The following is a 25,985-nucleotide window of genomic DNA, read 5'->3' on the forward strand; positions in this document are numbered from 1 at the left end:
TGAAGGGAATGCAATGGTTTGTCAGCTATATGGGTTTTAAGAAAACCTTTGACAAAAGTACCAGATAAAAGACTGGTTAACAAAATTGTGATGCATGGAATAAGAGGGTCAGTGTCTAATTGGATAAAAAGTGTCTTAAGGTCAGAAAAAACTGATCCTTATTAGCTGATAGTGCAAGGACTAGGGGGCACAGGTTTAAGGTTTTGGCTAAGATATGCGGGGAAACGAGAGGAAGAGCTTTTGTACACAGTGAGTGGTCATGACCTAGAAAACTCTGCTCACAAGTGTGGTTAAAACAGGGACAATGAACTATTTCAAAAAGGAAATTGGACGAGCATTTGAAGGAAAAAAACTTGCAGGGTTTGGGGAATAGAACGGGGGAATGGGACTGAGTGCTCCACGGACAGTCAGCATAGACTAGATGGGCCAAATTAACTCCTCCTGTGCCATAAATTGACTCTATGGCTCTTGTAAATAACTGGGAGTTATCAATTCAGTCTTGTAATCCTACCCTGCTGCGGGCTTGAAAGGATAAATTTGTTAGGAAGAAAACAGAAGTCAATTGCCCCGTACATCCATTCTGTGGTGCACCGCATTACAGTAATTTTACATCTAATCTCATTTAGGAGTTCAGATTTCTAACATAGCTTGCAATCACTTCCAGGCATTCATTATTCATTATTTCCTCCTACTAAACATTGGCAAGACTGAAGCCATTGTTTCTGGTCCATGCTCCAAACTCCATCCCTCACCCTGGCAACAGTCTCAGAATAAGCCAGTCTTGTTCACAGCTTTGGTGTCACATGCAGTGAACTTCCAGCCTCTCATTCCTGCATCACTAAGACCACCTATCTCCACCTCTGCAACATTGCCCGACTTCACCCCCAACTCAGCTCATCTGCTTTGGAAAGCCTCATTGATGCCTTCACTAACTCTAGAATTGACTATCCCAACCCACTCCTGGCTGCTCTCCCACGTTCCACCCACCGTAAACTTGAGGTCATCTAAAATTCTGCTGCCTGCCTCTCAACTCACGCCAAGTCCCGTTTCCCTATCACCCCTGTCCTCGCTGACCTGAACCTTGACTGTAAAATTCTCACCCTTCGTGGTCTCGTCCCTCTCTACCTCTGCAATGTCTTCCAACCCCACAGCCCTCAGATATCTGTCTTCATCTAATTCCCTTGTGCGTTCCTGATTTTAATGCTCTGCCGTTGGTGGCCAGACCTTCAGTTGCCTCAGCTCCAAGTTCTGGAATTCCCTCTTTACACTTCGCTGCTTCTGAACTTGGCTTTCCTCCTTTAAAATGCTACTTGAAAAATACCTCCAAGCTTTTGTGAGTGAGCAAGGATTGCTCAGTTTACTCCAAGTGTTTCTCTCTCAATTCTCTCGAATGCAACGCCTGGCTTTGTAGGAATCAGCTGGTTACCTGTATTAAGTACTCAAACTGGTAGATGCAGAGTCCCAGCTCTGCCATACTGGGTTTGAAGAGCTCCCGCAATCGATATTCTTGCATCAAACGCACAAACACACAAAAGGCTTCTTCCTCGGGCATCTATAAAAGGAAAGAGAAATTTGCTGCAGGCGAGGCACCGGGAAAACGTGCAAACAATTTCATTTCTGCACAGGCTCAAATTAAACCATAAGGCTATTGGCTAAAGAGCAGCGATTATTGAGGAAGATTTCATTGTCAAAGAAGCAAATACAGAAGGTGTAAAAGAAGCTTCCAGCTCTTTACACAATCCCTTGGAAGAGCTGTGGGAAATAGTTATGGCGAGAATAAAATGTGGGTTTTAAATTCTTCCCCTGAGGCTATTCTGTTACTCTATTTGAAATGGGATTACTAGGTCTACAAGATTGCTATAACATTTAACAGAATAAACACCTGGAGCACTCACAGGGCTCCTAGAATGAGATTTTTAAAAGATCCACATAAAACTGGTTGTTACATCCTGACAATGTCAATGAATAAATATTCGACTACTCTTTGACAGCATTTCAGTTTTATGATGGTGTAGTTCAGGCAGCATCTTTCACAGGATGCCTGCTGTGAATAATAATGCCCTAAAATTAGGCTGACTACCTGGCAAGTTTCTGATTGTTTGTTTAATCTCAATGGGCTAGATGGATTACACACTCTACACACTGCTTTCATACAGGAGCATCAGTCAAGGCCTGTTCACTGGGTTAATACTGCACAAAGCAAGTTCCATCCTGTGTGCAGAACACCTGGTTATGTGAATCACAGAGCAGAAAAGACCCTTCGGCCCATCGAGTCTGCACCAACACATGAGAAACACCTGACCTTTCTACCTAATCACATTTACCAGCACTTGGCCCATAGCCATGAATGTTATGACATGCCAAGTGCTCATCCAGGTACTTTTTAAAGGATGTGAGGCAACCCACCTCCACCACCCTCCCAGGCAGTGCATTCCAGACCGTCACCACCCTCTGGGTAAAAAATTTTTCCTCACATCCCCCCAAACCTCCTGCCCCTCACCTTGAACTTATGTCCCCTCGTAACTGACCCTTCAACTAAGGGGAACAGCTGCTCCCTATCCACCCTGTCCATGCCTCTCATAATCTTATACACCTCGATCAGGTCACCCCTCAGTCTTCTCTGTTCCAACGAAAACAACCCAAGTCTATCCAACCTCTCTTCATAACTTAAATGTTTCATCCCAGGCAACATCCTGGTGAATCACCTCTGTACCCCCTCCAGTGAAATCACATCCTTCCTATAATGTGGCGACCAGAACTGCACACAGCACTCCAGCTGTGGCCTCACCAAGGTTCTATACAACTCCAACATGACCCCCTTACTTTTGTAATCTATGCCTCAATTGATAAAGGCAGGTGTCCCATATACCTTTTTCACCACCCCACTAACATGCCCCTCTGCCTTCAGAGATCTATGGACACACACGGCAAGGTCCCTTTGTTCCTCAGAACTTCCTAGTGTCATGCCGTTCATTGAATACTTCCTTGTCAAATTACTCCTTCCAAAGTGTATCACCTCACACTTTTCAGGGTTAAATTCCATCTGCCACTTACCTGCCCATTTGACCATCCCATCTGTATCTTCCTGTAGCCCAAGACACTCAACCTCACCGTTAACCACCCGGCCAATCTTTGTGTTATCCGCAAACCTACTAATCCTACCTCCCACATAGTCATCTATGTCATTTATATAAATGACAAATAATAGGGTGAGCACAGATCCCTGTGGTACGCCACTGGACACTGGCTTCCAGTCACTAAAGCATCCTTCTCTCATCACACTCTGTCTCCTGCAACTAAGCCAATTTTGAATCCACCTTATCAAATTACCCTGTATCCCATGCACATTTGCCTTCTTTATAAGTCTCCCATGTGGGACCTTGTCAAAGGCTTTGCTGAAATCCATATGGATCAAATATCTGAAATAAAAGATTGCTCTAACAAAGCTGATCCTTGAAACACCAGGGAAAGGGTCGAGACCTTACACTAAGATACTTAGACACAAGCGCCATACCATTACAATGTTCAGCAGGAATTGCTGACCCTGGTACATCACTGGAGAAATTATTCACACTAACCTGCATGAGGAGCAGCCCCACAATGAATGCACTTCCTTGGCAATATCCAACTTCACGGTCAACTAGAGAGTATGCCTGTAACAAAGCAACTGAATGCAGTCTCAAACCTGGGAGAAAATTCAGATACTTACACCACATGGTGACTCAGCAGCACAGTGATGGTTAATAGACAGTTATATTGCTGCTTAACAATAATGGGAATATTGGAAGCTCTGTCTGTCAAACTAACAAGGGCCTATAGAACCAACCTATCCAAGGTCTTGTTCAATTATTTGCACTACCTGGTATACATGAACGAGATTGCACTATAATGGATCTTAAGAGTACAGCTTAGTAAATGTTAAGTTTTCACCTTGCAGGTTATGACGATGCAAAACCCTCCATGGGTTATTCCTTGACAATTGTCAATGTGACTATTATCCGTGTGCTAATAATAAAGTGATAATGAGTCAGACATACCTCCATTGCCCATAGCCCATTGTCGCAGTATGTAACATGTCAGTCAGGCTGCTCAGTCACACGTGACAGAATCTAGGGAAAAGGCCATCCCTTGGTACACTGAGTTCCTTGGGTACATTAACCATTGTATATTTTCTGGAATACCGTCAACCCGTGAGGGTGCACAGGTAAGAGTTACACACACCAGCTTTTAAGCTTAAATTTACTGCTTTTGATTCAAATTCATTGAATTCGACTTCTTTCAGTGCTAACTTCTCTATTTGGTGTTGTCGATGTAATTCAAATCGAGTATAAAAGTACACGGGGAAGTAAAAGTGAAATGAATTATGGCTTGAACGGCTCAAGTTCAAGAATTGGTGAACAGCTGCTTTCTCTGCTGCAAATTAAATGACTCTAGTCTTGTTTGTCTAGTGTTTACTCTAAGGGTGAAATTTGTTTAATTTGAAATGACATTGCAGCCCTCAATGAGATCCCAACATCGAATTCACTTCCCCGTATCCATCATTCCATTTCCCAGCACTGAGTCGATAATTTAAAGATGTGCTGTATTATTCCAATCCCAAGCCACTTGAAGAAGTACGAGGCTAGACACTAATACTTTTCTTGATAATAGGTTTATTTACAGAATGCAGCATTCCATCCGTCTGCTTCCTATCTACTGTAGGCCTGAGGACAGCAGCCACTAATTGTTGCAATTTTGTATTTTTGCATTTTATTTCTGCTTTGCTCTTGATTTTAAGTCTAGGTTGAATATTTAAAGTTATTTTGTATTGAATCATACTTTGGAGACATTGATCTAAACCTAGCTGTGATTATTATTGATTAGTTAATCAAAGCACAAATCAGTAGGGACGTGTTTTCCCAAGACCTTGTTTTCCATGTTGGGCCATCCACAGCTCTTGTTTGGTTTACGACTCTGTTATTTTAGTAATCTAATGGGGAAAAAGTTATTTTTTTATTCATCAGAAGTCCCTTTACTTACTGTATTCGATGATCCTTGAACTACAACCAGGACAATGATTAGGCTTACATGGGGCGGTCAACTATGGTGTGGAATCAGGAGATGAAGTTTGATTGATGGACATGCAGCCTGACTGATGGCAGTTCAAAGGATGTGTAAACAACTTGAATAGGCAAATTTGTTGAGAGCCTGCAGTGCCTGTGAGGAGAATTGATAAGGACATGTGTTTACCAGGCCTGTTTTGAGAAGATCTGAACAAGGTCGCGAAAGACTGGAGTGGAGCAAGAAATCTGGCTTAAAAGGGACGCTGCTTCCAGGATTCAGTGCTGCAGCCAGAGTGGGATAGTCAACCACTGGAGGCTGCTGGGGGAATGGCCAGGAACAGAGTGACTGACTGCAGTACCCATCCACTGTGAGGTTATTTGGAGACTTTGAGATGTATGAACCAAAGGGAATTTTACCGAATTAGGTTCCTGTCGTGGGACAGACTAATTTGCAGTTATCCATTCTGGGGAGTTGTTGTAAGCAGACCAGTTTGAGGTTAACATTCGTAAAATAATAAATATATATAATATATAAATAATATATATGCCTGTAATATAGTATTATTAGAGTTGCCTTTCTTCCTTTTAATATATAAAGTGCTTTCTCCTTTCAATAAAGTTATCTTTATTTTTACTTTTTTTTTAAATCAATTATAATTGTTATATCACTATCATTATCTTAATTTTCATTATTCAATAATCATTCATTATTCAATAAAATTGTTGTTTTAACACGTTACTTGGCATTGTCACTCATTCCTGTTATGTCTGGAGTACAGCTCCGAACCCAAGTGAGACTCCGTAGGGATACTTTCATCCCCCTTACACAACCAACCAAGTGTCCCAGCAGTCTCTCTTTATAAGTGTTCTAAGTACTTAATTAAACAATGCCCTTCATCAGTGCATCTTAATATAATTAGAACTTCATTTACATGCCGTGGCATAGCACATAACCCTTTGTAGCCCACGGTGTAAGCATGAGTCCCCATATGATAAGTTACCATTTTAGAGCAGCCTTTAGGGAGCTATCTAACAGAAAGGTAGATGTTCCTTGCACACAGAGGCAAGACAACATTGAGGGGGTGTCAGTGATGGCCTCTTCAGTGTTGGGAAATGTAGTTCACTTTCCAGTATCCGTTATTTCAGGTTGGGATCGAATTGAGGAATGCAAAGTCTTGTGACTTTTTTTAAAAAGTAGGATATCCTGAGAAATTGCAGACCTGTCTGAATTAGGACTGATGTGGTTCTAATCGGATCTGTGTCTTAACTTCATTTATCCACCTTTGTTCCAAACACGAACCTTACCTGACAAAAATCTATCAATCTCAGTTCTGAATAGCCACAGTGGCCTCAACAGCTTTTTGGGGGAGAATGTTCCAGATTTCCACCATTGTGTGTGAACAAGGCCTTCCTGATATCACCCCTGAATGCAAAATGCTGCAGATGCTGGAAATCTGAATTATGAACAGAAAATGCTCAGCAGGTCTGGCAGCATCTGTGGAGAGAGAAATCAAGTTAATATTTCAGGTTGATGGCCTTTCTGAGCCAGTTCTTGTGAAAGGTCATCAATCTAAAATGTTACCTGTTTCTCCCTCCACAGATGCTACCTGACCTGCTGAGTATTTCCAGCACTGTTTTATATCACTCCTAGTGGCCCAACTCTAATCTTAAAGTTGTGGGCCCTTGTTCCAGAGTCCCCCACCAGAGGAAATAATCCTCCACAGTTCCCAGTTTCTCGCCTTTAGTAAATAATCCGATTTAACTTTTTCAGGTCCAAAGTGGATGACCTCGCACCCACCCCACACTGAACTCCATCTGCCACAGATTTTCCCCACTTCCTTAATCAATCAATGTCCCTTCACAACTTCTGCTCCCATTTACTCTATTACTGTTTCACCACGGGAGAGATTCTCTTGGTGAATTTATAGAGCAAATCTAAACCACACATCCTTTTTGGCCAAAATGTTGTAACTGGGGAAGTTACAAAGGTCACAAAGTGAAGCTTCACTCAACATCCAGGCCAAGCAGCTGCTGTACCTGGAAACAGGCTTCAGGGTGTGCATGCCTGCTCGTTGTGAGGTGTACTTTTAGAAATTCAATCAATCCAACATGAATAATTTACAAGACACTGGACTCCCCAACAAAATGTTTCCATAACCCAGCAACTTGCCTTCAAAAGCTTGCATCTATATAGTAAACCCAGGAGAGATCGGAGAACCAGAGGGGTTTAGGGAGGGAATTCCAGAGCTTAGGGCCAAGACAACTGAAGACACAGACAACAGTTGTGAGATGGAGGAAGTGGAGGATGGACAAGAGCCTGAATTGAAGGAGTGCACAGCTCTCAAAGGGTTGTTGGGGCTGGAGGAGGATATGGAGATAGGGAGGAGCGAGGCCATTAAGGGGTTGGAACATAAGATGAGAATTTTAAATTTGGGGTGCTGCTGGACCCATGAGACGATTTAAGTCGGTGACCACTGGGGTGATGGATGAATGAGACTTGATGTGAATTCAGATATGGGCAGAGCTTTAGATGAGCTTAAGTTTACAGGGGGCTAAAACTGAGAGGCCAGCCAGAGGAGAATAGGAATAATCAAGGTTGGAGTAAACAAGTCTTCAGCAAAGGGATGAGGAAATCATAACTGGGTTGGAGTTAAGTCTCATCTCTCACCTTCATGACATTGAACAGCACCTCTTGTCCGAGACTGTCTTGTCCTTTAAAGAATTCATGCTCTGGGTACGTGCGAGCAATGTCTCTCCGGATCAACTTCTCACAGGGAGAGGTCATCTTTAGCAACTCTGAATACTGATTTTTCACCGGCATGTCAGTCGCATTGCATAGTAACTGCCAGACAATCCCCCGGAAATGGTGCGGAATTCCTTTCCGAATAAGCTCCTGAAAAGAAGAGACATTTCTTTCATTTCTTCCCCCTCTTATCCAATTTCCCTTCTACCACCTGAAAAGGCACTGGGCTAATGTTTCCTGTGCAGCGAAACCCTGCAGCCCTTTGCCCAAGTAACTACTCTACACAGAAGCCCAAACACCGAGCAAATCAACCACAATGAGCACAGTCAAGTGCTGTCTTTAATGTTAACTCCAGCAGAGGTTACTGGACAGCTTTAAGGAGAAGACCTGGCCATTTTCCCCTCCTTAGCTTAGAGCAACTGAGGACAGCTACAGCATCAGTATCCAGAGAAAGGGTTATTGCTATTGGCTTCAGTATGCCAACCCAGAACCCTTCCATTCTGTAATTACCCATTAAGACAAAAAGGCCTACAGAGAATGACATATTGTTTATCAGATATGAACACAATGTTCAAATCACAACCAACCATGCAGTCAGCAAAATCCTTCAGAGCTGCCCACGGGGTGGGAGATAGCATGTGCTCATTAACCCCTCCAGCTTTTCCCTCCTGCATAGTGCTCAGCACCTTACTAACCTGGCAAGATCACCTCTACACTTTCTAGATTTGACCTTCAGCCAGAAATAAAATGAAGTGACTGTTTTGAACTGAAGCTCATTAAGTCTTTCTATTATAGGCGTGGTGGGGAAACTTTGGAGCATGAGCATCCGCAGGCAACAGTCAGGTTAGTAACTTGCTCAAGAATCTTTCACTGCAGTCCTGAGTACCCCAATGACAACATCATCTTTCCCTTGTGCATGATACTCGAGCTCTGGTTGGCACTTTCTTACAGCAGGGGCCACCGAAGATTGATAACTCCAGAGTTGGTAAGAATTGAACCTGTATCCCTCACTGTTACACAGTCTGATGGTTCTCAAACTCACTGTAACACTTTACTCCAAACCCTTCCCATCCCGACTCACCCCACCACCCTCTTGGGTGCATTAGGAATAAGAGTTATTTCATCTCAAGTCTATCCCCTCTCCCACACACCATAATACTGTTGTTAGGGCAAGGGAGAGTGGGGAAATTAAACTCCTTTATTTTTCTCGCCCTATGTCCTAAGCAGAGGTGTTTTAATTTTTGAAATAGGCTTTGGCGTGTTTCCCCAGACTTCTGTTTGTGAAGTTAATTTAAAAGCGACTCGCAGCAAACTCTCTTTAGGGTTAAATCAGAAGTATTGTTTATTCATGCATTCAAACACAGGGGAGATTGTCGCAACTGCATACACAGGAGATAGGAAAGAAAAGAGTTTTACAATTAGGAATAACTTAAAACAAAAAAAACAAAGATGTGGATATTAATTCACATGAATGTCAAGAGTCCAGAATGTCAGAGTCCACTGAGGGTTCCTTCACCTTAGGAGTTAAAGTTCAGGTGGGTTTAGCTAGCTGAAAGCAGGAGTTGCAGAATTCCTTTAAAGTTGGTGCTGACGCAGCAAGTTGGGGTTGGTATCCAGAGACTTGGTCCACTCTACAGGCAATGGCAGGAATCTTCCAGAGAACAAGGTTTTGACTTGAGACAGGCTTTGTTGTCAGCCTGGAGTCCTGCTTTGATGTTGACAGGTTGGATGTTAATAGCAGACTGCCCTTGGAGTTCAGGAATGTAACATTAAAACTTTCCAAAGGCTAAAGAAGTTTAGGTCATGTGATGTTGCCCATTGATGAGACATTTTCAGGGTAACAATCAGTTTCTATGCCTCTGGTCAAAATCTATCATTCACCTTAGGAGATAGATGGTGGTTATTAGCACCTCCACACATATAGCAAGTTTCGATGGCTCTCTCTTGTTATAAGTCCAGGCTGGGCAGACAGAACATATGCTGCTGCCTTATTTCATTGACTCTAATGGGTTCACACAATGATAGGTGAGAGATTCCATGAGGATGAGGGTTGAGCTTTGTCCTCTAATTGCTGCTGGAAGCTTCCAGAACTGTAGCCACCGTACAAATCATGTGACCTGCAGCAGCCATGTTTTTGCTCCAGCAAAGTCCATTATTAAATGTGCAGAAAGTACAATTTGATTCAGTTTAGGATCTCTTTCATGTCTTATGGACATGACACTGTCTTTATCAAAGATCTCTGTATGGTCATTCAGTGACTAACTCTGTTAGGGTAGGGTGGATGTGTGATGTGTGTCAGTGTTGGGGCAGGTGACTAAGAGCTGTGAGCCGACTGTAAGTATGTTTTAGCAAACAGATCTCTGCACAAGGTGCTAAAGCTTTAGGTCATGTACTCATCAGGACAAACACAAGGATGTCAAATTTCAAATGATCACGAGGAGAAAAGGATGCTGATTGGTTGGTAAATTGAGAAAATTTAAACAACAGGTTAAGGAAGCCATTTTATACTGTTACTATGCCACAGCTACGTATTTTCCACGAACAGAATACTGCCGTCAGTCCAAAAAGACATTCTGCCTGCCACACAATTGAGCAACATCGTGTCAGAATTTCAGTGCTGGTGCAACACAAGCCTTTCATCCCAGCGATTAGCTGATCGAATCACACAGCACCTTCCTTCAGTTGTTCATAGTAGCCAGTGCACAGGCTGTAATGTCGAGCTCGCAATATGGCTCATTTACACTTGTGAGAAGCAACATATATTTCATAAGCAGGGACCCATTGTCTGCAAACAAAGCAAATATGTTCAAGCCTTGTGCCATTTTTCAATTACCCAGGAGCTTTGGGAGCCTATAGTTCCCTGTTACTTTCTCCACAGCAATGCCTTGGCCAATCAGAGTTGACTTACCAACCAATCAGCACCCTCTTCTCCTGTAGTTTACAATGTTGTGATCATTTGAAATTTGGCATTCTTGTGTTTGTCCTGATGAGTGCAGGGTGAAAAGCTTCTGCTCTCTTTTCAGCAATATTCAAGCTCTGCACTACAAAGCAACTGCTAGCTACTGTTGTACACGCAGAAGACTATAGTGTGGTAATGCTGACAGACCCTGGAATTTCAGCCTCATGCGAGAACATTAAAAGGATCCCCTCCGCTGAACGTCATCCCAAGTGGTTAACAAATTCAGAATTTTTCTGAGGAATACACAAATGAAAGGTTAAAGTAAACTATTGTGTTTTGGACAACAGCTGTAGGATTCCTGGATATCTGATTTTGAAAGAGATTTTCTCTCCCTCTCTCGCTATATCCCCAAAGCCAGCAATCCACCCTTCATATTCGCCACCCCCCACCCAGCCCCGATGCCACTCGAGCCAGTCTCCAGGAGGCAAGTGACAGCAGGTAGTTTCCATTCTCAGTGCGTAAAGCCAGGTGCTGCTTCCTGTAATACCACAGGATATAAAATACAGACAAACACCCGGATACAAACAGCTGCATCTCTGAGCAAAAAACTCACTACAAAAAAAAACATTTAGAGCTAGATTCCCACCCATGCAATTGCTGGACTTCCAATTCCCAATCTGCACATTAACAGCAAATGGGTTATTCAAGGAGCAGTGGGGCTGAGTAGGGATCAAAATGGAGATCAACTGGTGGACGCAGAATGCATGGTTGAGGTGTTTTCCAAGAAAGAGGACTTTGCCAAAGCTAGTTTAACTAAGACGGGTCTTGTGGTGCAGTGGGTAGTGTCCCTACCTTTGGGCCTGAAGCTCCAGGTTCAAGTCTCACTCCAGACTTGATGGCCACAGAAGGCATGTTCATAACATAGCCAGATTATCAGCTTGTAAATCCTTCCAATACACCTGATGGCAGGCTGTAAGAGTGGGAGTGTTTCCTGGTCAGCCATACTGCAGGAGGCAACAGTAAACCACTGCAGTTATTTGCCAAGCACAGCCATGGACCAATCCAATGGGAGTCCATTGTCATCAACGCCCTCTTAGAGCATGGTACCCGAAAGAGTAGGAGATTGCCAGGATATTGGGTGAGATGAAACAAAGGGGAAGCATCAAAATGGCTGGCAGCACTCACTGAATAAGTCACCTCACCCAAACAGGATGCATCATAGGTTCCAGAGGAAGACCAGGGTAGAAATTGCAGAGGCGCTGGCCAAAAGTTTTGAATCTTCCTTAGAATGTGGTGCCAGAGGGCAGCAGGACTTGTTCAAAAAGGTGGAGGAGGAGAAACCTGACAATTACAGGTCAGTCACTTTAATATCAGTGGCTGGGGAAGCTTTTTAGAAACAATAATCCAGGAGAAAATTAACAGCCATTTGGATAAGCATGGATTAATAAAGAGGAGCCAGGACAGATTTATTAAGGATAAATTATGTTTGACTAGCTTGATTAAAGTTTTTAATGAGGTAACAGAGTGGATGATGAGACTTTAGCTCACGGTTTAAATATGAACTTCCAAAAGGCAATTTATCAAATGCCACAAATTAGGCTCGTTAGCAAATTAAATCCATGGGATAAAAGCGACAGCAGCAGCAGCACGGACACAAAATTAGCTGTGGGATAGAAAACAGTTGTAGTGAATCAGACTGGAGGGTAAGTGTATAATGTTCAGTATGAAGGCCGCTGCTGTTTCTAATATACCTCAGTGACTTGTACTTGGAGGTACAAGGCCTAATTTCAAAATTTGTAGTTGACATAAAACCTGGAAGTGTAGTGAACAGCAAGAAAGACAATAATAAACTTCAAGATGACACAGACAGGCTGATGGAATAGGCAAACCCATGGCGGATGAAAGTCAATATAGAAAAGTGAGGAGTGGTAAGTCTTGGTGGGAAGAATGAGGAGAAACATTCAATCCTAAATGAAGTCTAAAAGGCGGCACACCTGGCCAGGGTGAGTGTGTTTGTGGACAAATCTTTGAGGGCAGCAGGACAGGTTAACTAGGCAATTACTAAGGCACGTGGGATCCCGAGTTTTAGAAATAGAAGCATACAGTACAAATGCCAGGAAGTTACCACCTAGAAGGACAAGGACAGCAAGTAGATGGGAATACCACTACCTGGAAGTTCCCCTCCAAGCCACACATTATCCTTACTTGGAAACATATCGCTGTTCCTTCACTGTCGCTGGGTCAAAATCCTGGAACTCCCTCCCTAACAGCACTGTGGGTGTACCTACACCACAGGGACTGCAGCGGTTCAAGAAGGCAGCTCATCACCACCTTCTCAAAGGCAATTAGGGATGGGCAATAAATGCTGGCCCAGCCAATGACACCCACATCCCATAAAAAAAGTTATGCCAGACCTTCAACACAAGTTCACCAGTCCAATTCTGAACACCACACTTTGGGAAGGCTTTGGAGAGGGTATAGAGGAGATGAACTAGATTGGATCCAGGGATAAGGGATTACAATTACATGGTTAGGCTGGAGAAGCTGCGTTTTTTAAAATTTATTCTTTAATGGGATGTGGGTGTCACTGGCAAGGCCAGCATTTGTTACCCATCCCTGATTGCCCTTGAACTGAATGGCTTGCTAGGCCATTTAGAAGGCATTTAAGAGTCAAGTCTGGAGTCACATGTATGGCAGACCAGGTAAGGACAGGTTTCCTTCCCTAAGGGGCATTAGTGAATAAGACGGTTCCAGTTTCATGGTCTTCAATACTGAGACTAGCTTTATATTCCAGATTTTATTAATTGAATTTAAATTCCACTGGTGGTGGGATTCGAAACCCCACCCCAGAGGATTAGCTTTAGCCTCTGGATTAGTAGTCCAATGGCATTACCTCTACACCACCATCTCCCCTTAACCTGGAGCTGTTCTCCTTAGAGCAGAGAAAGGCAAGAGGAGATTTGATAGAACTGGTCAAAATCATAAAGGCCTTAGATTGTTTATCTTGATTTGCTGTCTCTCCAATGGCCGATGGGAATAATCAGGGACACGGATTTGAGGTGAATGGCAAAAGACCGGGACCAACATAAGGACATATATTTTTACACAAGTGGCTAGGGTTTCGAAAACTCTGCCTGACAGCGGTGGACAAAGCAGCCTTCAAAAGAGGATTGGGTAAACGCTTGGAGAAAAAAGGGGTGTGGAGGAGTGGCACAAACTGCATTGGTCCTTCAAACAGCCAGGGCAGGTTTGATGGGCCGAAGGTCTCCTGTTCTGTTATACTCTATGAACAGTCTTTCAACTCTATAACCATTTAATGCAATGATATGGAATATAATGAAGTTTGTAATTTCTTCAAATTTCCCAAGTTGATCAATTGAAACCAGATTGGAAGGGAGGGTGCTGAGCAGGAGTTAAGTCCCACTGCAAAGTAACGGGGACTTTATGGTTTATGGGGTCTGATAGGCTGAAGGAAAAAAATGAACGTTGGAAAGCCATGATAAGAAACTGAAAACATCTGGAATGTAAAGCAAGCCAGTTAGCTTCTGGAGGAGGATGAGGTAACATTTTGATGGGCTCCACCAAACTTTCAACTACTTCTCCCTTCTTTTAGCTGCCTGATATATTGGCCCAGCATTTTCTGCTCTCATAAAACTGCCAGGCCCTTGACCTGATTGATACCAGCAAGATCTGGAGGCTGATTATCTGCTTTACCATTTTGGAAACGGTAAAATTACATGGTGGTTCTGGCAGCAGGCTGGTGAACAGGAATTGCCACAGGCCTTTCATCAATAATATTGGCAAAATAACAAGCCGCACCCCCCGTGTCACTCACCCGCAGCAGTTTCTCTTTCTTTTTGCGCACTTCCTCCCATTCGTTGATCAGCCGGCCCCACAGGATCCATGTGTCTTCCTCCAAGTGGCTCAAGTTGCTCGAAGCTGGGGAGCTGGAGACCAGTGAGCCGCTGCTGTTCCGTCGCGACCCATTCACCGACCGTAATGACTTACTGTCGGCCTCCAGCAACCTAGCAAAAGTCGAGAGAGACAATTCCAGTGGGGGTTTCTGGACTCGTAATGGGATATTACTGTTTTGTAAAATGCACACCACGTCTCAGTAATTCCCCTCACACTAGAAACTGGTGCAGCAGTCACAACGGCCAGTCCTTCAATGAGAATGTTGTGTCGCATTAATGACAGGAATCGGCAGTCAACGTAAAAGTTGAAGGAAACCACAATAGTGAGTGCCAGTAATAGGGAACAACCTGCGGCTCCTATCTCACCTGCATGCCCACTCAAACATATCCCAAACAAAATCCTCTGACAACTTGCGCAGCTTCAGCTGAACCCAGTATCAGCTATTTCATGGCTCACCATGGAGGCGAGGCTTATAGGTGCTCCCAATAATGTTTGGGTCTATATTATCCGGCTCAGAAATATGTCAACGCACTGGCTCACGGAGAATAGATCAAAAATGAAACCGCCCAGGTACAGTATGTTTTACACTGAAGCAGTACTGGATTTCTGTCACCAGAGGGCCCCTGTCAGCTAAAACGCGAGAGGGGTCAAAAGATGGGCACTGCAGCATTTTAATTCCAGGGAGGGGCAGGATTAGGGGAACACTGCACACTCTAGATGGACAGTCTTAAATAATACCTCCCAATGTCTGCTGCCTCAACATCTACCCAAATCTTCCTCGGGTTTTCCTGCAGTATCAGCCTCCCTGGGACGTTCACTCTATGCTTTCACCAGCCTCTGCGTAACATTTATCAAGGTGTGTGTGTGCAGCACTCTCCAGGTTTGAAGCAATGCAATACAATAATGCACACCCAGGGTCAGATTTTCAATTCCTTCCCCAATAGCAATGCATTTTGGAAGGAAAAATTAGGAAACGTAATATAAACTAAAGGATAGTTTTAAAGGGAGAAATGGACTGCGTAGGGGGGAAATCACATACGCAACTGTTCATGCACAACAAGTTAGTGAGGCTGTTAAAGATCTTTGCCTTTATCAATAGAGCAAAACAAGTTGCGATAAACTTTTATAAATCACCGAATCATCCCGAGCTGGAGGATGGAGTTTAAATTCTGGGCACCGTGCTTTAAGGAACTTTGTCAAGGCCTTAAAGAGGGAACAGAGCAGATTTACTGGAAAGGTACCAGGGGATGAGGAACTTCAGATACTGCATGTCAAAAGACTAGAGCTGAAGTTATTCTCTTTAGGGCAGAGGTGGTCAGTGGAAGGCTTAGACATTCAAAGTTACTAAAGGGGTTTATTAGAGCAGGCGGCTGCCACAAGGAGGGTCAGCAACCAGAGGGCACGGATTTCAGAAAATTAGCTGAAGGATTAGAGGAGCAAAGAGGATTTTTTTTAAAAAAAATGTCGCGAGTTATGATGATCTGGAACGCACTGCCTGGAAGGATGGTGGAAGCAAATTCAACAGGAACCTTCAAACAGAATTGGTAAATGATTGCAAAGGGAAGATTGGCAGCACTGTGGAGAAGCAGCAGGGGAGTGCAACTAATTGGACAGCTCTTTCAAAGAGCCAGCAAGGCAGGCACAGGGAGCTAAATGGCCTCCATCTATGCTATATGATTCTATCATCGCCACACTGCACAGATTTCCCAATCTATCCCACATAAATCGAGCCTACCAAAACATCTGGTGCTTAAATTGATGATAAAGTTCATGGCTAGGTCCTCCTCCTGACCTTCTGACTTACAGCGGGTACTCTAGATTCCTTCCCATCAATGTCTCCCATCTTTATTCACAAAGCTTTGTATTTGTTTTCTTCAAACTCAATAACCCAATCCAACCATCCGCGATGAAGTCAATATCCTGTACTGGCCGCTCGCCATACAACTGTGAAACAATAAACGAGGTGTACGATGGTCAGATGGTACTTAGCAACATGTCTCAGTTCATGACATAAGAATGATTATGAGGTAAACTCTCCTTTGGGGTATAAGGCGGGAAAATGTGAACTTGTCCACTTTGGCATGAAGGAGCAGCATATTATTTAAATGGAGAGAGATTGCACAACTCTGCAATGCAGAGGGGATCTGGGTGTCCTGCTACATGAATCACAAGTAGTTAGCATGCAAGTACAGCAAGTGATTAAGAAGGCAAATGGAATGTTGTTTATTGCAAGGGGAATGGAATATAAAAGTGTGGATTATTTTGCTAGAGCTGTACAGGGCATTCATGTGACCATATCTAGAGTACTGTGTACAGTTTTGGTTTACTTATTTAAGAAAGGACATAAATGCATTAGACGCAGCTCAGAGAAGGCTCACTCGACTGAGTGGGATGGGGGAGGCTACCTTATGAGGAATAGTCGGACAGGCTGGACGTATCCATTGGAGTTCAGAAGAACAAGAGGTGATCTTATTAAAACACCAGTTCCTGAGAGGACTTGACAGAGTGGATGCTGAAAGGATGTTTTCCCTTGTGGGAGAGACTAAAACTAGGGGACACAGTTTAAAAATAAGGAGTCGCCCCTTATAAGATGGAGGTGAGAAGAGTTTTTTTTTCTTTCAGGGGGGTCATGAGTCTTTGGAACTCTTCCCCAGAGACCAGCGGAGGCACAGTCATTGAATATGTTTAAGGCAGAAGTAGATTGACTCCCTTGCTAGTCAGTAACTAAGGCTATCGGGAGGTAGGTGTAACATAGAGTTGAGGCCACAATCAGATCAGCCATGATCTTGTTGAATGGCAGAGCAGGCTTGAGGGGTCGAATGGCCTACTCCTGCTCCTAATCCGTGTGCTCGTATGTTCCTGTTGCACAAACAGTGTACAGTGCATCTCCAGGACACACACTGTACCGAGCTCAGGAGGATTCTTTTCCTGACTGTCTTATGGAGAATAATTTAATTTAGGATAATATCAGACTTTCACACTAAGAATTGCAAAACAAAGTGCCAAAATAAAGTCCTTGACATTTCATGACTGTAAAGCAACATTAAATGTTGCAAATTGTACTTCACCGCTAGAAAATAATCAGCGAACAGAATCACAATAGAAATCACAGAATGGAGACAGCGGAAGCCGTTACTGCAGGTTACCCCGGACAGTCACCCTCACTGGTATAATAAGCCTTGAAGGAAATGCACCAAAAATTATGAACAGGAAAGATACTGCAATCGTAGCTCACATATCATTCTGATGAAGAAAATCTTTCAGCACACAAGCTAATAGGGCTACCACAGGGGATAGCAAAACACCTACCGTGGCAAAGAAACAATCCTCAGAATCTCCGGAGCGACCAGACTGCCCTTTTATTCCATGCTTTTTAATCAAGAACGGGCTTAGAAGAAATAAAGATTCAAGCCACAGGCTTGACCCAAATAGTGAGCCCAGCTTAGTTCTAATTCAGAAAACACAGCTCTGGTTAAATTGCAGCATTGGAAGCTTCCTTGCTACAATGTCACCCACCTTGTGTTCTCCTACAAACAACCCTCACCTGTTTTGCTCCTCCAACTTCGCCAGTAGTTCCAGCTCATCTGGACTGAGGTTATCAGAGGAGGAAGAATCAGGACTGACTGCCGGGCTCGCCATGGGAACAAGGCTTTGCAGTGTTAGGGTCTTCATCCATCAGAAGGTAAAGCACTGTTTCCCGGCAAAATTTATATCATCTAGGAGAGATGGAGAATAGAGAGCTTAACATTGACAACCATCAGATAATCTCTGGTATATACTAGGTGCAGCCAGTTTACCCCAAAGTAAAAGAGATGCACTCCACACCAAAATTAGTCAAGTTAACAGATTTCTTTCCTCAACTAGACCAGGCAAGTAAATAAAAAAGACCTACATTTATATAATGCCTTGCACAACCTCAGGACAATCAAGTGTTTTACATCCATTGAAAGTACTTGTGAACTGTAGTCAATGTTATAACGCAGGGAAGGCAGCAGCCAATTTGTACATGGCAAGGTCTCAAACAGCAGTTAATGGCCAGGTCATCGGCTTTGCCTCGGATGCGGTATAAATATTGGCTCCTGACACCTGTTCTTCTTTGAATACTGCCATGGGTTCTTTCACGTCCATCTGAGAGGGCAGAGCCTCGGGTTAACATCTCATCTGAAAGACAGCACCTCTGACTGTGCAGCACTCCCTCAGTACTGCCCCAAAGGGTCATCCTGGATTATATGCTCAAGTCCTAGAGTGGGGTTTAAAAGCACAGCTTTCTGACTCACTCACACAGGCAGGAGTGTGATCACGGAGCCTTGGCCACCATTTAAAGCCTCATTTTCCCTTATCCATGACTGCAAAAGAGTCCCCTGAATTGGTGCGGTTACTATTACTGCTGGGTACCAGCACACGTGGTTTTGAAAATAGCCATGTGGGGGTGAACTATTTTGAAGTCTTTCATAACAAGTGCAAAGTGAACCAATTTTAAATATTAATGCACTGAAGCTTGCAGCTTTCATAGAATAAAGTGCTGAACATTTTTCAGCACTTTCATTGCACAAGTAGTACAGCCATTGCCTTCAGGCATTCTTGCAATATTGATGTGGCCTAGTCTATTTGTATCAACAAGGCCCACACTACCCATTCCATTGCTGGTTAAGTGATGTATTTTTGTTACTTCCAGTCCAAGTTTTTTTTTGCCCAGATTACACTTGGTCCTATTTCCAGCCCTGACTCCATTTGCTGGAAGGTTACACCCAGGAAAAAAGGTAGCCAGCTGACAACAGAATTACAGCAAGTTTAGCAAATGGACTTAAACCGTTACATCTCAAATCGCATGTTGAGCTGGCACAAGGCAAGAGTACAATGTATTGAGCCACTGTGGCAAAAGATAGACTTATAGCGAGAGCCAGAGCCACACAGCCAGAGTTCCTGGCCACAGAAACACCATCAAAGGGACCAGGCAATAATTGTTCCAAAACATGGAGCCTGATTAGAGAAGCCATTCCTATATAAGGCAGTATCTATGGATGGTAGAGACTAAAATTGGATTGTTTTCTTAATGACTTGAGAACAGGAACTGTGTGCAAGCAAAGGGATTTTGGCGTGTATGAATACAAGTCACTAAAAACTACAGCATGAGAACAAAAAGCAATCAAAATGGCCAATGGCGTATTGGCCTCTTTCTCGAGAGGGTGGTAATATAAAGTGGTGGATTGAGGAGTGATTGAAGTCCCATTGGGAATCCACATTCTGTCAGCAACATACTTCAGGAAGGGGCGCAGCACAGATTCAGTACAATGGCATAGGGGCTTAATGGGTTAAGTTAAGAGAACTGGTTGTATGATCTTGGGGAAATCTCACCGAGACATTTCAAATGATAAAAGCATGCGATAGGGCAGAATGGTGAAATTATTTCCTCTGGTGAGGGAGTCCAGAACAAGGAGGCACAACATTAAAATTATAGCAGTCAGGAGTGAAATCAGGAAGCACTTCCTTCCTTTCCCCCATAAATGTCAGTGGAAATCTGGAACCCTCTCCTCAAAAGGCTGGGGATTCTGGGGCTCAAATGAAATTTTGAAGACAGCAATCGTTAGAGGTGTTTAGGTCAGAGTATCAGGGGCAGGTACATGGAGATTAAGTACAGAGCAGGCATGATCTAACTTAATAGTGGAATAGGCTCGAGGGGAGGGGTGAATGACTGACTTTGGTTCTTTAATTCACGTTCTGATAGCTGCATCAATCACTTTGAACCAATTCTTTGACCAGCGGAGCTGCGGTTCAGGAGCAGAGAGAAAGGAAGAGCAGGTACTGAAAAAACGTCCATTCATTTGGAGTATTTAAAAGAGGGGGCATTCAGGCAAAGTAGCCGATCGGGAATAGAACCTTTGACTGTTAACTGCACCGTTCCAAGAAATTCAGGCCACAGAAAACATACCTTAATTTATTTCTGACGGGGTTTAAAGCTCATCATGTGGGAAGAAAGTAAATTGCCAGCAGATCTGAAGACTGCAAGCTGCTCCCAAGGCAGGTCCTTCACACAAATTAAACATTCACTCTCCATTTTTGTACAAGTCAGGTCAGGAAGCAATAGTCTGCACACTGAAAGCACGGCTGCACGGGTGATTGCACTGGTCACAGGTACGTGCTGCATCACAAAGCCTGGACAATCCACAGGACAGAGGTCAGTGTAAGATGCAAGGCTGGGTTTAGCACCCCCTGCCTTTTCTGCTGTATTTGGTTCGTCCCCACATTATGTGGAATGTTCTTTGGTGGCACATCATATTAATCTTAGCGTGAAGACTAGAACTAGAAGAATAGCCCTTTGATCTGTTCTGAAAGAATGTGATGCACTATGCACAGAGAGGAATAACTAGGGAGCGGGTTGCAGATCAAAACCAGCTGCAGGATTCAGTGCCATGAAAAGACTGACTTGCGTTTATACAGCACTATCCAGGACCAGCAGAACTCTCAAAGTGCTTTGCAGCCAATGAAGTGTTTTGAAGTGCGGTCACTGTTATGATGCAGGAAACACAGCAGCTAATTTGTACACAGCAACGGGATAATCACCAGGTAAACTGTTCCAGTGATGTCGCCTGAAGGATAATTAATAGTTAGGGAAGGACTTCTCTTGTCATCTTCAAAATAATCCCATGCAATCATTGGCTCAAACCTGGGCCAACTCCCTCGTCAGCAGGGATAGGGAGTGTGGTGTACACACCCCTCCCTAGCAGCGGTTGGACAGGATTGTACACACACCCACATCCCCCACCAGCAAGTTTTAGGCAGGAGAAACTATCTGCCGTGCTTGTGCTACACACATATGCAACATGTTTGACTACCTGGTTACGTAACTACACTGAGTATGGTGGGAAGAAACTGCACAGGTAGTTAGGCTAAATAATTATCCAGTTATTTAAAAGAAAACAACATTTGATTGTTGCTAATCACTTTGCGCCATGTTTATTCAGAGCCTTCGATGAAGCTAGTCCTATCAGTATCCATGCTATTTTGGTCTCATCCATTTACACCACAATATTTTTGAGCCGTTTGGCTCACTTGTATACGCTACAAGCTACATATTCACACAAAGGGCCTTGTCCTTTGCAAACAGAACGAGCATGGTCACGTATTACGCCTTTTTAACCTAAAGGAAAGCTTGGGGGACAGCCATTCCCTTGTTCATTCCTCTTGGCAATGCCTTGACCAGAGTCGACCTGCCTGGTTTGAATTTAAACAAAAGCTTAGCAGTTAACTGGTCTCTGGTGCATTCTCCATGACAATGCCTCCCTCACTCAGTCCACTTGCTAAACAATCAGCACTCTCTTCTCATGTCCCATTACATTGTTGATCCTGTGAGATTTGGTATTCTAGCAAACCTGTCCTGATGAGTGCAGGACGCAAAGCTTCAACAGCACGTCTTTTTTCAGCAATACTCAAGCTCTGTACTGCCAAGCGACTATATATACTCTCAGCGAAAGAGAAATAAAGTATCAGCAACAGCGGGGGCAGGATGTTGCAGGAAATCTCGCAGTGTGTGTCAGTAAAGATTCCTGTCAGCTTGAAGCTAAGTTACTGGAAGTGTGAGGGCAGTGGGGCACCTGGGATCTCAGTGAACAAGCAGACTATTAATCTATTTCCTTAACCAGTGAGAGTTAAAGATTAGGTAACAGGGGAACAGAAAAGAGAGTGAATGAGAATCAAATCTGGAAAAGGAATGAAAAATGAAAGTAAAAGGGGAAACGAAAGACTGATGAATAGAGAGTGTAAAATGGACCAAAAGGGAAAAATAAATTTCAGAACGACTTCAGCATTTTCAAAAGGCGTTTGATAAAATGCTACATGTTGGACTTCTGGCAAAATTGAAGCTCAGGTGATGAAGTTGACAATAGCAGCATGGATACAATAGATACACCTGGTCGCGGCCAGACGGGTCCATCCGTTCCAGGATAGGCTTCCTGTTTGTGTCCCGTGCGTTCGCTGTCAGATCCACCGACGTCAAGCCAGTGTTCTTCTCTGACCACTGCCTCCTACTGGCTGACTGTCACTTAGAGGAAGACCAGAGGGTTGGCCAGGGGACATGGAAGCTGAACATGCAAATGCTGACCCCAAAGAACATTGAGGAGCTCAAGAGGGATTACAAAGGTTGGAGAACCGTGAAACCCCTCTTTGAGTCCCTGACACACTGGTGGGAAGCGACCAAAGGAAATATCAAGAGGTTTTTCATCCTCAAAGGTGTCCAGAAAGCTAGAAAGGAACAGAGGGAAATGTCCCAAATCCAGAAAAACATGCAGAACCTGCTGCGGCTGCAGTCGATGGGGGGTCGATGTCAAGGAGCAACTCCAAGAGGTGAAGAGCCAGCAAGCCTCGCTCTTTCCCTCGGAGGCCTCCAAGATCATCTTCCGTTCCAGAGTCCGCTCCGTGGAGCAGGATGAGACGTGCTCATGTTTCTTCTTCCAAAAGGTACACAGAGAGAGCTCTGTGATCAGCAGCCTGAAGGAAGAAGACGGCTCAGTAAAGTCATCGCAGTCCGACATTTTGAGGATCAGCAAATCCTTTTATGCTGGATTGTATGACGTGAAGCCCACAGACAGCATGGCCTCCCAGTCCTTTATCACGGAGGTCTTAGATGACAGTACACGGGAGAGCCTGGACAAACCGCTAACTCCTGACGAACTGACTAAGGCCCTTGAGTCCTTCGAGAAGAGTAAAACTCCCGGAAGCGACGGCTTGCCGGCGGAGTTGTATTCGGCTCTGTGGGACTGGATGGGCCCAGACCTGCTGGAAGTGTACGAGAGTATGCTCCTGGCTGGCAGCATGTCAGAATCCATGAGGAAAAGCATCGTCGCCCACATCTACAAGCACAAGGGGCCAAGGCAGATGCAGGGATATAGATAAAGAGGTGAGTGGGCCTCACTGGATTGCCTCTTCGAAAAAGCCAGCGTAGAATTAATGTGCTGAAACTCTTTCGAGTTATCAACAGTCACAGATTGCAACTCTTTCGAGTACAATCACAGTTCTTGGTTTCCGGGAGTGGGACATGAACCCACAACCCTCTGATTCAGAGGCGAGGGTGCTATGAACTGAGCCACAGCAGCTCACCCTGTGCTCTACTGGACATGGTTACATGCAGGAATGCGACTCAACAATTTAAATTGCTGCCTTTCAGGTCTGGGGTGTGAATTGCATTAACAATCATCAGGTCATTAAAAGGGTACTTACACTCTGAGCCCTAACTTTTGGCGGTGAGTTTAGTGGGCAACCAACATGCCAATTTAGCAAGTTCTTAAAGATAACAGGGGGGGCCAAGGGCAAGATGCCGTTTACAGGAGGCAAAATGGCAGAACAGCTTAAATCTATTAGTAAGTTATAGAGATTGAACTCAAGATTTCTCTCTTCACCCCCTCAACCGAATTGCACAGTAATAATGGTGTGGACAGGAACTCACTGATATTTTTCCAGCCAGATTTGGCAAATTGTTTCCATTCTTTAGCTGTCAAGTTAAGAGTGAAAGGAAGTTTCCAACAATATAGCAGTGACTACACTTTGCAAGTACTTCATTGGCTGTAAAGCACTTTGAGGCATCCAGTGGTTGTGAAAAGCTCTAAATATAAATGCAAATTTCTCTTTTTCTTTTAAGCTGATGTTGAGCCTGACCGATAAATACAGGAAAGGCCAACAGCCCCTCATCCTGCAAAAATGAAGCTCATTCACAAACAGAGATGGAGTTAAAATAAAGTTGCTGTGTGACTTTCTGACCTGTGGCTACTTTGATGATCAGCTGCACAGTGAACCTGCTTTGGTCACAGTGACCTATTCTGCAAAGTCTGAAAACGACACCTGTCAGGCAATTGTACTGCACCCCATCAGCAAGGGTTAGAAAGGCAGCAGTCAGTAAGGCCGCAAGTTCCATACCTCGAGTCCTGGGCTCCCTCACTGTACGCATTGTTAAGGGAAGTGATTTTTTACAAGGTCCTTCATTCAATACTCAGTACAGTATACTCAGGACGAAATATACACATCTCAAAACCATATTAAGGAACAATGGGGGAAATAACAAGGCATTAGCTCCACATGGAGAAACAACGCCCCTTCCAGACCAGCGCTGCAAGCTTTACCTATCAGGATGCTCAGCCTTTGCTCGGAGCCCCACATCTTTGTTGAAAATTTCCTTTATAATTCAAGCAAACAATCTGATAACTGGGTGCAGAGATCAATTAACTTCCTAGTTCCAAAACTCAGCCCAAGATCATTTTAAATATAAATATCAGCTTCCTCCCTTGAAATGTGGTCCCTTATTCACTTTCAATTTGGTTAATCGAATAATAAAATCATTTGAAAGTTCCAGCCAGGCTGAATAATATTTCACTGCCACCTGCACATATTCTACAGTATCTAAGCTGTAAACACAATACTTACCACAATGATAACGACATAAATATTTAAAAGCCATGTCCAGAAAACGCACATTACACAAAGCAGCATGACACAAACTACAACCATCAGGTTTGGGATCAGCACAGTCATCATACAGTCCAGCATTTCTTTAAATCTCGAGTTGGATTTCTGTATGTACTGTAAGATCACAATTTGATATCAGTGAGCAAAGGGTTAAAAAAGGTCAACACCTACAACAGTGATGTCCAGCCAAATGCCAGTTTGGTTCAGTTTGCTGTACTCTGGCTATAGTCACCAGGTTTCACAAAGAGTTCATCTAAGCTGATAATCCAGTGCAGGCCTGAAGGCCGAGTGCTACATCGCCAGAGGTTCCACTAAAACCTCAACTGCTAAAAACGGGTGGGTATGGGTCAGGAGAGAGGATATTAGGTTAAAAATCTGAAACACAAACCCAACCTGCCACTTCCCCGCCCACATCCAGTTTTAGCAAAGGTGAACGAAAGGCAGGCAACAGAACTGTTTCTCAGGAGACGGTTCACTCATTTAAATCCTCCGAGGAGGCTTTGTGCTTTCATTTGAACAGTGCTTCTGTTTCCAAGCTCCCAGGGCCGGGTGTCCCAGGTCTCAGGAAGCCTGGCAGATAAAAGGAGGTGAGAAAGTTGGAATCCAGAAGGTAAGTTCCTTTACAGAACTGCTTGCAGACCAAGAGCAGGAATGCTTCCTGCAGGTCCAGCAACCAAATCTGTAAACCCACCCCCCACCCCCTCCAGCCCTAATTCAACAATCTCCTTCCTACACCCCAAAAACGTCCCCCCCTCCACCACCCCATTACCCACAAACCCAATGGTCGCTGGCCCTCAGCAACTCCAACTTTCACCTCAACCTCAAATTCACCTCCAATCCCCGAACATCCCCTTCCCCCATAAACACCTCGTCCCCCTTCCACCATGCACCTTCTCCCCGCACCCCATCACCCCTCCAAAAAAAACTGATCCTG

At 44.0% G+C, this 25,985-nt stretch overlaps 1 protein-coding gene across 4 annotated transcripts in view; it reads right to left on the reverse strand.

Annotated features, from left to right (window-relative positions):
- LOC144668775 (EVI5-like protein) overlaps positions 1-25,985 on the reverse strand; it is a 167,347-nt gene that overhangs the window by 66,217 nt on the left and 75,145 nt on the right. For 3 of the 4 annotated variants that reach the window (XR_013573552.1, XR_013573551.1, XM_078531105.1), the window contains exons 2-6: positions 18,144-18,315; positions 14,520-14,709; positions 7,711-7,935; positions 3,579-3,653; positions 1,427-1,552 (exon numbers count right to left, since the gene is read on the reverse strand). Coding sequence is in view for 1 of the 4 variants with exons in the window: in XM_078531105.1 (XP_078387231.1) it covers positions 1,427-1,552; positions 3,579-3,653; positions 7,711-7,935; positions 14,520-14,709; positions 18,144-18,271 (744 nt within the window). In the remaining 3 variants the exon portion in view is untranslated. The remainder of the gene's footprint in view (positions 1-1,426; positions 1,553-3,578; positions 3,654-7,710; positions 7,936-14,519; positions 14,710-18,143; positions 18,316-25,985) is intronic. The other variant, XR_013573553.1, reaches the window with a different exon arrangement.

The sequence above is a fragment of the Cetorhinus maximus genome, chromosome 28 (genome assembly GCF_964194155.1).
Source record: "Cetorhinus maximus chromosome 28, sCetMax3.hap1.1, whole genome shotgun sequence".
NCBI classification, from domain to species: domain Eukaryota; kingdom Metazoa; phylum Chordata; class Chondrichthyes; order Lamniformes; family Cetorhinidae; genus Cetorhinus; species Cetorhinus maximus.